This window comes from Pezoporus occidentalis, unplaced genomic scaffold (genome assembly GCF_034315485.1).
Source record: "Pezoporus occidentalis ecotype Australia unplaced genomic scaffold, CSIRO_AGI_Poc_V1 ctg68, whole genome shotgun sequence".
NCBI classification, from domain to species: Eukaryota; Metazoa; Chordata; class Aves; order Psittaciformes; family Psittacidae; genus Pezoporus; species Pezoporus occidentalis.
Window position 1 is genome coordinate 347166 of NW_026916030.1, and position 12018 is coordinate 359183.

The following is a 12018-nucleotide window of genomic DNA, read 5'->3' on the forward strand; positions in this document are numbered from 1 at the left end:
TGTTCCTCCAACCCAGGACTCACCCCTGGAATTAGGGCCTGTTTGGGCAGGATACGCTGCAAAGGCGGCTCCGGAGGACTCTGGTATCTCGGGATGCAGAGGCCGGGGTGGAGCCGGCGGTTGGAGGGGCCGGGGCTGAGCACCGTGTCCCAGCAGCATCGAGCGCCCCTGGCTCAGGGAGCCCCCAGCAGCCAAGGGATGGTGCTTTGGGGAATCCCAACATTCAACAGCACCGTGACCCCGGGAACAGCCCTCAGTGCTCCCCACAACCCCGAGCCCCTGTTCTGGGATACCCAGCCTGCATCCAAATCCCCCAGCTTGGGAAGGGTTTGAACAGCAGTGGAGGGGCTCCTTGTTCCAGCATTAGCCTCTATCTACATCAGTATTTCTCTCCCTCCCAAAGATAAAATCAGTGCCTAAGTTTCAAAGCAAGAGCCCCAGTACCTCCAGGCTTCTCCATGGACTAATTGCACAAAATAAACCACAGAGATGCAAACAAATCTATCCTCCTGTTTGCAGTGGGGTGTTTCTGTTTGACAGGCCAGAACCATTTCATCAGCATGCACTTATTATAAATATGACCTTTGGGTCAAAACAGATCTAAACCAGTACAAGCCTGAGCAGGCATTCAGCAGCCCCAAAATCAGGACAGACACTTCAAAAAGCGGCACTGACTGTGGTCCCTGGGGCACTGGTGCAACTCCAGAGCAGTAACAAGGTGGTTATTGTCCTTGATGGTCAGTCCAATGTGGAGGGAACCTACCCCAGTTCAGCCTTTGCACTATAATTCTTAGGTTAGTTCTGAAATGAAGGAGCACAGTGGTTTGTATGGCTGGCTGCAGTTTTCCAGGTCACAGAAAACGTTATAGGTAATGCAGGAATGTGCCAGCCAGGCACGCTCATCACCATGGGAGCAGCCTCAGGCGTGAGCCATCAGTGTCCCATCGCACTAAGCCCTGCACCACAGTCTGAATTTGTGCTTGGGAAAGCTTTACCAGTTCGCTCAGAGCAGGGGCAGCGCCCGGCGAGCCCAGCTGATGGGGAGGTTACATCAGCAGCTGCCATTGCTGGGGATAAAAGAGTAAAGAAATAAACCCATGCCTGGTGCATCCCCTCTTGGGACCGGGGCTGGAGCCAGCTGTGCTGCCCGAGGCTGAGAGCCATCCTCCCGTTAACACCCCTGGGAGTGCTGCTCCTGGTCTGGTTACAGCACCTGGCTGTGGCTGTGCTCCATGAATAAATGTCCCATTTATCCATGAGGCATCAGACCTGGCATTGGTGCAGCCCCCACGGGGAGGTTTAGGCATGGAGCCAGGAAAGCCGGCTGTCGAGGCAGCCGCCGGCCCAGGCTGCAACCACCCCCTGCGGGTTACATGTCACCTGCTGCCAGGAGCCAGGCCCTGTGGTGGCAGTGATGCCCCCAGACAGGACCCTACATGGAAGCAGGTCACTGCATTTACCTGCTCCTGCAGCCATCAATCGGTTCCAGACTCCAGTGCTGCAACTACGGTGCCGTGGGTGCTTCATGATGATGCTGACCCACGCAGGGCCCAATGATCACCACCCAAGGAGAGCACCCAGGTACCAAACCCTGGTGTTTCACACATGGTGCATGATGGAGAGCTCCCCTCAGACTGAACAGCGTTTATCCAGGCAGGGGTCATCACCGACCAAGGCTAACTGGCTGAGCAGCATCTTTCCAAATCATCCAAAAGCTAGTGCCCAGCTCATGTCCTGCTTCTCTGAGTAAAACACCTCAGCTCATTGCTACAGCGCCTTCCAGCTGACCCTGTGAAAGCTGAACCAAGAAAGACAAAGCTCTGGGGACTCCAAGAGAGGAAAAATGAACATTGTCAATGAAACGCCCTGACAGCTCACAGCAGCACCTCGTGCGCTGCTCTGGGGTGAAACCTCCAGCACAGCCTCAGCCCTTTTATAAGTGCAATTTCTTTCCTTGCTCTGGAAATGTTTTGTGCAGGGCTGAGGAGATTCTGGAATAGGAGACTTGGGAGTGACTGAAAGCTGTGGAAAATCCTCCTCTCCCCCCCGCAGCGGGTTCAGCTCAGGAGGGAGAGGAGCCCCCGGAACACTGCCAGCAGGAGCCTAGGACAACTGTACCAGGCAGCTGTCCCAGGGACAAAGGGAAGCTGAAAGGCTTCAGGGTACAAACACTTACGGTTCGCAGCAGGAATCGGGAAGGATCCATCCCCAGGAGCACACATCTCCCATAGACCCGCCACGCCGCCCCTTCACCTCCAGCGTGCCCATGGGGGCTTTAGTGACAAGAAGCCCCCCGTGAGCCTGAGGCTCCAGCACGGTAAAAAACCATGGCTGGGAAAAGCCCTCTCAGCAAAATTACACTTTATTTTTTTGTTGTGGAATTTGATGTATGGTAACTAAAAAAAGTCTGGAAAAACCACATGCAAAAGGGTTTCTAAGTAGCAGCTAAAGTTTCTATTCCAGCATTACAAACTATTCCAAATGATTTCCAAATTCCCTGCTATAAACTATTCCATAAACAAACGGTTTTATCTTTAAATCCCCTCCACCCTCCCCCACTTAGTGCAGTGCAAAGGAAAGACCCAAGGAATTTACATATTATTTTCCAACGTATCCCATTGCAAATTTGAATGACCTGCGATGAACTAAAATATATACAATTTTCTCACCATCATAAAAAAACATTTCCCTTTCTTATTCACAGATATATATTGTGGCAAATGGCTGAATAATTACTTACAAACAAAACAATCTTTTTAACAAGTTTCTTACAACAGTAAACACGGGAGGGAGCTCTCCACAGGGAAGGGGCTGGGAGGGGAGCACGGGCAGCAGCTGAGGTTGGGGACCCCCTCCGGGGCTCCAAGGTCCCTGTGATGGGGCACGTGCTCATCCAGGGGGATGCCATTACAGAACCGGCCACGTTCAACAGGAGGGTTGTGTAAGGCTTTAGGATCTGAGGCATAACACGAACCATCATTTGTCTTGTGTGTGTGTGCGTGCATCCCATCCAACTTAAATACACCCTTGGCTTCAGCACAGCTACAAGAGTGGAGAAGGGCCCTTTGCTTTGCACAGGAGGAGCAGGGCATTGCCAGCTCCCACCTGGCTGCTCCTCCTGAGTGCACCCCAAGCTGAGCTGGGAGAGGGTAACACCAAACAGTAGCTTGGGGAAGCGCTGAGTCCCATCTGCATCTCCATCACCTCGCAGAGCAAGACCCTAGTGTGCATCTGCCCCAGCCAGGCCCTGCAGCACCCAGAACTGGGGCACCCAAGGGGCTCCAGGGTGAATGGGCACCAAACTGGGGCTGCTCTGGGCTTGTCACTGAGCAACAACATTTCCAAGTTACTATCTTTCCCTTTGCCTTGAGAGCCCCAGACTCATCCATTTATTATCCCTTGCTGCTCCATTTGCGGCAAGGCTTTGGATGCAGCCGTGGTACCCCCCATGCCAGGGACTGAGGCCATCAGGATCACTCACCCACCCAACACTGGCATCTCCCAGTGAACCAGTGTAGTGCCAAGAGCTGCCCTATGGCAGGACCACCACTAGTGACAGGGGAACAGCATCAGGGCATGGAACCACCAGCTCAAAATGCCACCCAGAGAGGCTGGAAAACATCCCTGGGGCTCAGATACTGGATAGAAAAAAGTTGTTCCCTGTCACCCTCCTACACACATATTTGTTCATATTTGCATCCTGGAAGTAAGTTCTGGAGCTGGAGAGCAAAACCAGTTCCCGACAGAAGAGGATGGCTGGGATTTCCACCTGGCAGCTCTGCCTACCAACTTTGGAGCTGCACTTTGGAAAGAACGGACTCGGATGGACAGTGCTCAGGACAGAGCAGCAATGCCAAGATAGAGGGACCTTTACTTGACAGCAGCAGTGACAGCCTGTGGGAGGAAGAGAGGCAATGTTCACTGCCCCCAAAACTGCACGCAGCTGGAGAAGAAGAGATGCTTCCACAACTCTGCGAGAGCAATCAGTTCATCCCTTAGCCCTTATCAAGTGGGTTGGTCCCTCTGAGCTCAGCAAGGTGGGACATGTCACAGCTCCAACAAGAGCCAGCCTGGCTCGGAGGGGCCTGCCTACAGCAGAACCAAGCTGGGAGCAAGTGATGGACATACCCACGGATACACACTCCCATCCACTCCTGTTTGTATACCTGCTGGTCCCCAAAACCCTGTGGGGCAGAGCAGACCTTCAGTCCTGCAGTGTGCCGAGACCTCCTGCTCACCAGCGGGACAGTTCGCACCCCTGGCTGTCCCCACTGCCCGCAGCAAGGCTGGTGGGACTGACAGCAGTTGTAACAAAAACAGGCTGGGGGTGTCAAAGCGGCTCTTTCCCCTCCTGTCTGACCTGGACATCCATTTCCAGCCTACATCTGATGGTCAGAACGCGTTCCTGGTTGCATGGATGGCATCCTTCTGAGACGAGCAACAGCCCTTCCCTGCTCCCGGGCTGGGTGTCCCCACTCTGCCCCTCGCCCGGCAGCAACACGGTGCTGCCAAAACCGTGACCGGGGAGCTCCCTAAGCAGAGTATGTGTGGGTCCACATTGCCTCCTCAGGGCTGAGTTGCTCCCTCCCCAGAGAAACCCCCAAATTCTCACCTTGGCGCACCCAGGCACCAGCCCAGGCGCAAACCTTCAACCTCACCCTCCCACCACCATCACCATGGTGGCATTTAAACACCTTTACTGGCAAGGGCTTGGACCCCATCCTCTGGTGGGCACTGCACAGAGTCTCTCAGCTCTGTCCATGCAGGGGAGCACGGCTTTCCCGGTACTCTTCAGCAGCTGCTACTCCAATGTTATCCGACAGACCATCAATCTTCTATACATGTAGGAGGAGCGAGGCCGGTGGCCGCGCACACTGTACAGAGGAACAGCTAAAGTCTGCGGGAGCAGTCCCGGGAGGCGTCCAGCCGTGTCCCATGGGAGCCACGGCACTGGGACAAGTGTGCACGGGCTGCAGCAGCTCACTCCAGGCACTGGCGACATCCGTCCGACATCCCGCAGTCACTGCACGCCCTCCTCTTCCACATACGTGGAGGGAAACCAGCCAACCTGCCAGGGAAGGGGAGAGGTGAGCAGGGGCCTGGGGAGCTCAAGGGACCTCCTGTCCTGCTGCTGGGACTATTCCCCTGCCACCACGTGCTGTACCCAGTGAGCCAATAGTGCAGTGCTGGATGCACCCACATCCCGATGCACAGTGGTGGTGACAGTGCAGCCATTACCCTAATCTGGGACAGAGGGAACAACTGTACGTTGCCTGGGCACATGGCTTGTCCGCAACATATAAGGGATCAGGGCATGAAGAATCTGTCCCCAGTGCTGCAAGCCCCGAGGGACACCAGCTCAAGCCATCTCCTGCTGTTTCCCTAGGATGCTGAGCCCTTCACTAGCAGAGCCACCCCTGCTTCAGTCCCCTGCATGAAGGTTCAAGGAAGTGCAGACTCGGATGTCGCCTGCCTGCTCCTGTCCACCTCCATGTGTGTCACTGGGCAGGACCGTGGTGGCTCTCCTGAGATAACAGCCCACTGTCACCTGAGCTGGGAAAGAGCAAGAGGGAATGGGACATGTCCCCCTGCCCTCTGGTGTCCTACACTTTAGCTGGGTAGGTTGAGAACAGGGAGGACCGTGCAGGAAGGGGACAGGACACGACCAGGATGCACTCACTCTTCCATTGGTTTCCCCCTTCCACCATCCCTGGTCCCCGCCGATCCTGCTGTAGATCTTCACCACGTCACCCTCCCGCAGCGACAGCTCCCGCATGTCCCGCGCGGCGAAGTTGTACCGTGCCACTGCCGTCCCTATGACCCGTGGGGTGAACACTGCGGGGGACAAACAGAGGAGCTGGGAGCTGCCCCGCGCGTGGGACCAGCCAAAGCCTAGGGAAAGCTCCGTGAGGTTCAACCTGGGTTTTCCACCATGGCAATGGCTCCCATTGCAGAGCCATGACCTGGAGCAGCCCGGATGGTCGGGCCGGCCTCATCCCAATTACCCAGCCCCACACTGACTGGGACAGCTGGGGTTAGAGTGGATTCTTGCTGGGCTTTAAACAGCTCTGTGGGCTTGAGAAGCCCCTTTCTGCTGATCAGGAGAGTCCAGGAGGGGCTTGGTGGGGATTGCTGTGGTGAGGGGTGCTTTTGTGAGAAAGTGGGAAAAGATTCCATAGCAATATGCATTCATTAACAATGAAATCATGGGAAAATCCTGTTCCACAAGCAGGTGATGGGAACACCTTGTCAAAGATTTCACAAACCAACTTTTATTTAAATTAAATAAAAAAATTGAGTTATTGGGATTGGATTCTCCAGGAGATGCTGAGCAAAACCTGTATGTTTTGCCATGAAAAGGAACAAGCTGCTAACCTGGCATCCTCCCTGCTCCTGGTCCTTGCCAAGGCCCTTGGAAACTTGGTCCTATTTCAAACCAAAAGGCACAAAAGCCCCCTGCAAACCCTAATGCTGACCACACTGTGATGAGGAGTGCATCCTCATGAGAGACCCCAGGAACCAGCCTCTGCCAGCACTGCCACGGCCCCAGCACCACGATCTCCATTGCTTTGGGTGGGGAATACTGGGGGAAGGCACAAGAAGAAACAGCAGTGAGAGGGGAAAGGCAGAGACAATGGTCAGCATCCCTGCCCCAGTGTCCGGGCAGGGGAAGGAGGGCTGGAGGGTGACGCTGGGAGAGACGGGATAGGCAGAGGAGGAGAAAAATGCACCTCTGAAGTTTGCAAAAGCCCCCCCAAAGTGGATGCAGTGCCTCGGTGCCCCCCCCCCCCCCTCCTGCCAGGGGGGGCCTTGAGAATTAATTTCCACTTTGAACATTTGCAAACCAAGGTTGAACTAAGTCTGAGGAAAAGCTTTGCCCAGGTTTTCAGCTCTTGGGATGGAAGGAGATGAGGATGGCAATGGAGATGGTCCAGACACACGTGCAATCACTGGAGGGCTCGTCCATCCTTGCCAGGCAGGCCGGAGAACGGAGCGAGCACCACAGCAGCCTTGAGCCCTTTCATCAGGAGCTTGCTCAGAGGCCACTGCTGCAGAAGGGACTTTCTGCAACACCTTCTATGCAGTGGAAAGATCACAAATTTCCAGAATTACATTCCGGTACCTTGAAAAGTTCAGCGTTCTTCCCAGCACTGCACCAAAGAAAGCACATGTGGCTTTGCCAGTGGTTTTCCCTGTCCAGGCTTAAGAAAAAACTGAAAGGTAAAAGCTTAAATGGGAAAAAATGAACTGGCACAATTTTGCTCTGATCCTGCCAAACAGGGAGGATGTCACCGGTCTGCAACAGATGTGATCAATGGGGTTCAAAGGCCGGAGCACCACTGCTCTCTCTGCAGGAAGCCTGAGCCCCAGAGCACATTCACAGGGCAGGTTCCCCCCCATGTCCTCAGCAAGGGGCTCCTGAGCAGCCTCAGACACCAGAGCTCAAGAACTGCTGGACATTGGGATGTTTTCCTTGTACAGCAAGGAAAATGGTCTGGAAGATGTTGTGATGTCAATGCTCGTTTGGTGAAACACATGGGTTAAGCAGGTCGAGCTTGAAGTACATCATGAGATCCCAGTGTGTTAGGTTCATTTTTTTGTTAATTTAATCCCTTTCTCAAACAGCAATAACTCCATCTTCTCCCTGCCTGGATTCTGGAGAGAGGGGGCAGCATTTTGCTTCCAGCCAAGTCATGGTTAATAACTTATTTCCAGGCTGTGCCCCAGGGCAGCACTGGGGACCCCTGAACTGCCTGTGGGTGATGGAGTGACAGTAGGGACCCACGGGTCCCTCTGGCGATGGCTTTCAAGCTGGGGCTGCTGCAGCCTGGGGAGGGCGGCAGGGTCTCTCCGGCGGGGAGAGGCACTGGTACCTGACCAGAAGGGACTGGAGGAGCTCTGAGAAGAAAAGTTGAGGCCCTGAGGACTGAGAAAAGAAAAGTTGTAGGAAGCGCAGGAGGCTGCAACGAGGTTAAAGAGAAACAGAAAGAGGCAGAACACGCATTAAAAAGGAAATTTAAAAAGGTATTATAGTGCACAATGCTTTAAAAGCCAACGGAGGAACATGGTGCAGAGCATGCAGGACCTGTGCAGGGAGCTGGGGCAGCAGCTGGTCCGGCCATGGCCCCATGGCCAGTCTGGGGCTCAAAAGTCATCCTGGGGCTGTATTTATGTGAATGGATATTTAAACAACTTTAAAAACCATCTGCCCTTGGTTTTCTTTTTAAGTAACCATGGAGAAAGGTTTTTAAAAGGCATTTCCCCACAGAGCAGCTATTCCTGCACTCAGGCTTTCAGGCAAACAGAACATTTTGCAATGATGCACATTTTGCTTTCCAGTTCTTCTGTTTTTTTTTTTCTTTCAGGCACAGACTTACCATTTCTCCCATCATCTCCATTAAAGGAGTCCTGCTGGGATTCAAACCATCACAAGCCGCACCGGAACACGTGCACAAAAGCTCACATGGGCAGGTAGGGCGCTCCACATGAAGCTGTCAGAGCATCGCGTCCCTGCTCGGCTTGGAGCAGCAGAGCCAGGCAGCCCCAGCTCGGCCAGACCCTCCCGGCCCCACCACCTGCCCCGAGACCCGGCCTCAAAGTGCCACCAGCTGAGGGGAGACTTGGCTGCAAACCGGGGGGCTCGAGCCCCACAGCAAAGCTGCAAATCCCTTTGTCAGCCAGCGCTCCCCCCCTTGCTGAGGGTTGTACCTGGAGAGCGGGTGAAGGTCCTGGAGGTAGAGCGCTCCCGGGACTTATAGGGGTATTTCAGCGTCGTGTCCAGCTGCTTGAAGCTCTCCTTCAGTGAATGGCTCTGGTAGTACTCGACCAGCTCCTGGGAAGGGTGAGAGGCACATGCTGTCTCTCACTCTCTGAATGACTTGCAGGGACCGTGTGCATGCTAAAGAGGCTACAGAAGCCTACCAGCAAGCTTTCAAACTTCTTAGCTTCCGTGATGTGAATCCAGTTGTCCTTCTCCACCACCTTGATGTGCTTCACCTCCTCGTTGAACCTGCAAATGGCAGCAAAGGCACTCAAGAAAACACAGCTGCATGCCCCAGCCCCATCTCACCCTCCACGAGCAAGACTGAGTAACTCAATGAAGTATTTCTCACTTAATGCTGATGGCAAAGCGCTCGGCCTCAGCCGGCCGCTCCCGGATCAGGTAGGTGCCGCTGACGTGGGACTTGAGCAGGTTGTCTGTCTGCTGCCGCTCCATGTTCCCTGCAAACCTGAGCCCAGAGCGTAACTAATGCATTTAATGAACTAAAAATTAACACATCTCTTTAAAAGAGGCACGTTTGAGATAAAAAGATGATGGTTTTTTAAGGCCAGGAAGGTTCAGAAGGCAAAGAGGGAAACAGGTCTCATCCGAAACTTCAGGAGAAGAAAGTGCCCCGAGATACACAATGAGCTGCTCAGGCATTGAACAGGGACGGTGAGTGATGTGGAGCACAACCTCTTCCCCTGGAGCTTACACCTAGAAAATCCCACTAATTGGGAATCAGTCCCCAGGTAAATGAGGCCTTAGCAAGAGCTGGAGAATGGGGATAATTCAGACTCATGAATGTGCAAACCTGGCTGGAGCTGGAGGGAAGGAGCAGCAGGGAAGCCAAGAGCAGCCTCTCCCGCCAAGGCAGGAATTGCTTCTTTCTTCCCCAGATGTTTTTCTGGGCACAGAAAACACCAAAAGAAGGAAGAGAAACCAGCGCCTCTCCTGCCTCTGCCCCTCTCCATCGGGGAAGAAATCCCCACTGATGGCGCGAGGCCTCTCCAGATTTAACACCCAAATGCCCCTGCAGCAGCTGCCCCGTGTGGAATGCGAAGCACGGCCAGCCTGCGTTCCTAACTCGCTGTCAGAGCGGCCTCCCGACAAAGGGACCATGAAAACGGGAGGCCAAGGCGTGTTTATGGCCAGAGGAGGTCGTGTCCGCGCGCTGCCCAGCGCAGGCTGGGCCACTCACCATGGGTACGCCGTGTAGTCGATCTCACGCGAGGGCGGCCGGCTGTTGGGAGGCTGCAAAGAGAACACTGGTGACTGATGAGCCGGAGCCTCACCAGGCCGGGGCTCATGAACGAGATGCTCCTCGCCTTGGGAGGGTTTTCATCTGCCAAGCTTCTGATTACTGGCTTCAGCAGCGGAGGGCAGTGTTGCAGCTGAGCTGAGGTGAGCATTTCTTAACTGGGGAATGGCTGACAGCAATACAGAACACAGTGATGAAAACAGTGCAGTTTTCCTGTACTGTGAGTGATCTTGAGTACTCTGAAACAGCCCCAAAGAGGAGGAATGGAGCCTGGATCTGGTCACTCCAACCCCAACCTTGGGAATGAGGCTGAGACCAACCTGACCAGGCATTTGCAACCATGGGATGATGGATCCATCCCTGGCTAATTTGGCCCTGGTAAAAGGCCAGTGGAAGGACCAAGGTCTCAAGCAGAAGGCTGAGAGGAGCAATAGGCACCACCAGAGCAGCACCTCCCATGACAGCCCCTGGTGCTCCCGGCTCCATCTCCCCCTCGGCACTTACCCGGGCATCAACGGGGCACGGCTTTACCGACGAGCTGGGGAAATAACCCGACTTCTTTGTCTGCAGCAGCCGCCCCTGCAAAGCCAAGCAGGCATCAGACGGGGGTGTGAATGCAGGAGCAATGGCTTGGCCATGCAGTGATGGGGACAGGCTCCGAAGTGCCTCACAGCAGCCCCGGCTCTGAACCCCTGGCACAACCCTGCGCTGTGGGACAATGCACAAGTCACTGGTTCCAAACTTCCTGGGAATTCGCACGGGGAACGGCTCTCACCTCCCACCAGGGCGAGTCGGGGTCCCCCCTCAGCAGCTCGATCACGTCCCCAATCTGAAACGTCAGCACGGGTTTCCCGGGGGGGGCAGGGGTGCCGTGGTAGTTCTGAACCGCCACTATTTTAGGACCTGGGAGGGAAGCAAACCAATCTCATCACGTAGGCCTCGTTAGTGAGAAACAACTGAAGACCACCGCTCCCGAAGGGCATTGTCCCTTGCCCTGTGAACCACAAATCTACAGCACCAGGGGGTGGGATTCGGGGCAGAAAGTGTGAAAGCAGAGAGGAACAATGCCCAGCTCCAGAGGTCGTTGCTCCTGCAGTCACACCGAGTTCAGACTGAGCTCCCCCAGCAAAAGTAAACCCATGAAGGACAGACCCAGGCCTGGGACTGAACCCGCCGTGGGGGAGCGGCTCTCGGGCAGTGCTGGCTGGCACCAAGCCCGCGGGTTCAGTGACTGCAAACGGGACCAGCCAACGCTCGGCTCCCACCGAGCGGCTGGACCCGGGACGCAGCCGCCCCTGCAGCTCGCAGCCAAAGTGCGGTCGTCCCGGGAGCAACCGCACACAGAGCGAGCTTCCCAGCTGCACTCCAACAGCGTTTATGTGCAAAACGCTTCCCCGCCGCGGCCTCTCCCTGCCCTGCTCCCTCTGCTTGCTTTTGTTTCAGCCCCCGATTTGATGCAGGTTTCTCTCTGCCAGGCTTGGCTTTCCTCCCCGCAGAGAAAGCACAGAAACAGACTGTTCCCTCTGCTCCCAGCCAGGACATGGGCAGGGCAGGGCAGGCCCAGCACTGGCCAGGATAGCTTCAGGCAAAGGAAAATCAAAGAATACTATAGTAACCATCAGGATTAACGGCCCCATTGAGGGCAGCGCCTGGAGCTGCGCATCCCTGCAGCACACCAGACACACCGCTGGGAAGATGCTCCCCACCATCAACAAGTGCCCTGCCAGGACGGGCCCGTCTGCTTTGGAGGAAGATCTGACAAAGGGCATTGCACCAGCTCTCCTTGGTTACTGTGGGATGTGCAGAGGCTTTGCTCGCATGGCAGAGCAGGGCAGGGGCACAAATGCACCCACGAACAGTGGGGCTGAGCCCCGGGAGGAGCCACGTCTTTCCGCAGGTCCCTCCTGCACCAGCTCAAGCTCCTTTCTGGTTTGGGAAGAAGCTTCCCCCTCCCACGTGCCCGATGTTAGGGACACCTGGGCCACGGTCCACACCC

At 55.2% G+C, this 12018-nt stretch overlaps 1 protein-coding gene across 2 annotated transcripts in view; it reads right to left on the minus strand.

Annotated features, from left to right (window-relative positions):
* Positions 1–2346: 2346 nt before the first annotated feature.
* VAV2 (vav guanine nucleotide exchange factor 2) overlaps positions 2347–12018 on the minus strand; it is a 103594-nt gene continuing 93922 nt past the window's right edge. Inside the window, exons 20-28 of one of the 2 annotated variants that reach the window (XM_062641209.1) lie at positions 10798–10925; positions 10527–10601; positions 9963–10015; positions 9114–9230; positions 8923–9010; positions 8710–8833; positions 7875–7961; positions 5681–5835; positions 2347–5068 (exon numbers count right to left, since the gene is read on the minus strand). In XM_062641209.1, the coding sequence (XP_062497193.1) occupies positions 5021–5068; positions 5681–5835; positions 7875–7961; positions 8710–8833; positions 8923–9010; positions 9114–9230; positions 9963–10015; positions 10527–10601; positions 10798–10925 (875 nt within the window). In that variant the 3' untranslated portion in view covers positions 2347–5020. The remainder of the gene's footprint in view (positions 5069–5680; positions 5836–7874; positions 7962–8709; positions 8834–8922; positions 9011–9113; positions 9231–9962; positions 10016–10526; positions 10602–10797; positions 10926–12018) is intronic. The other variant, XM_062641208.1, reaches the window with a different exon arrangement.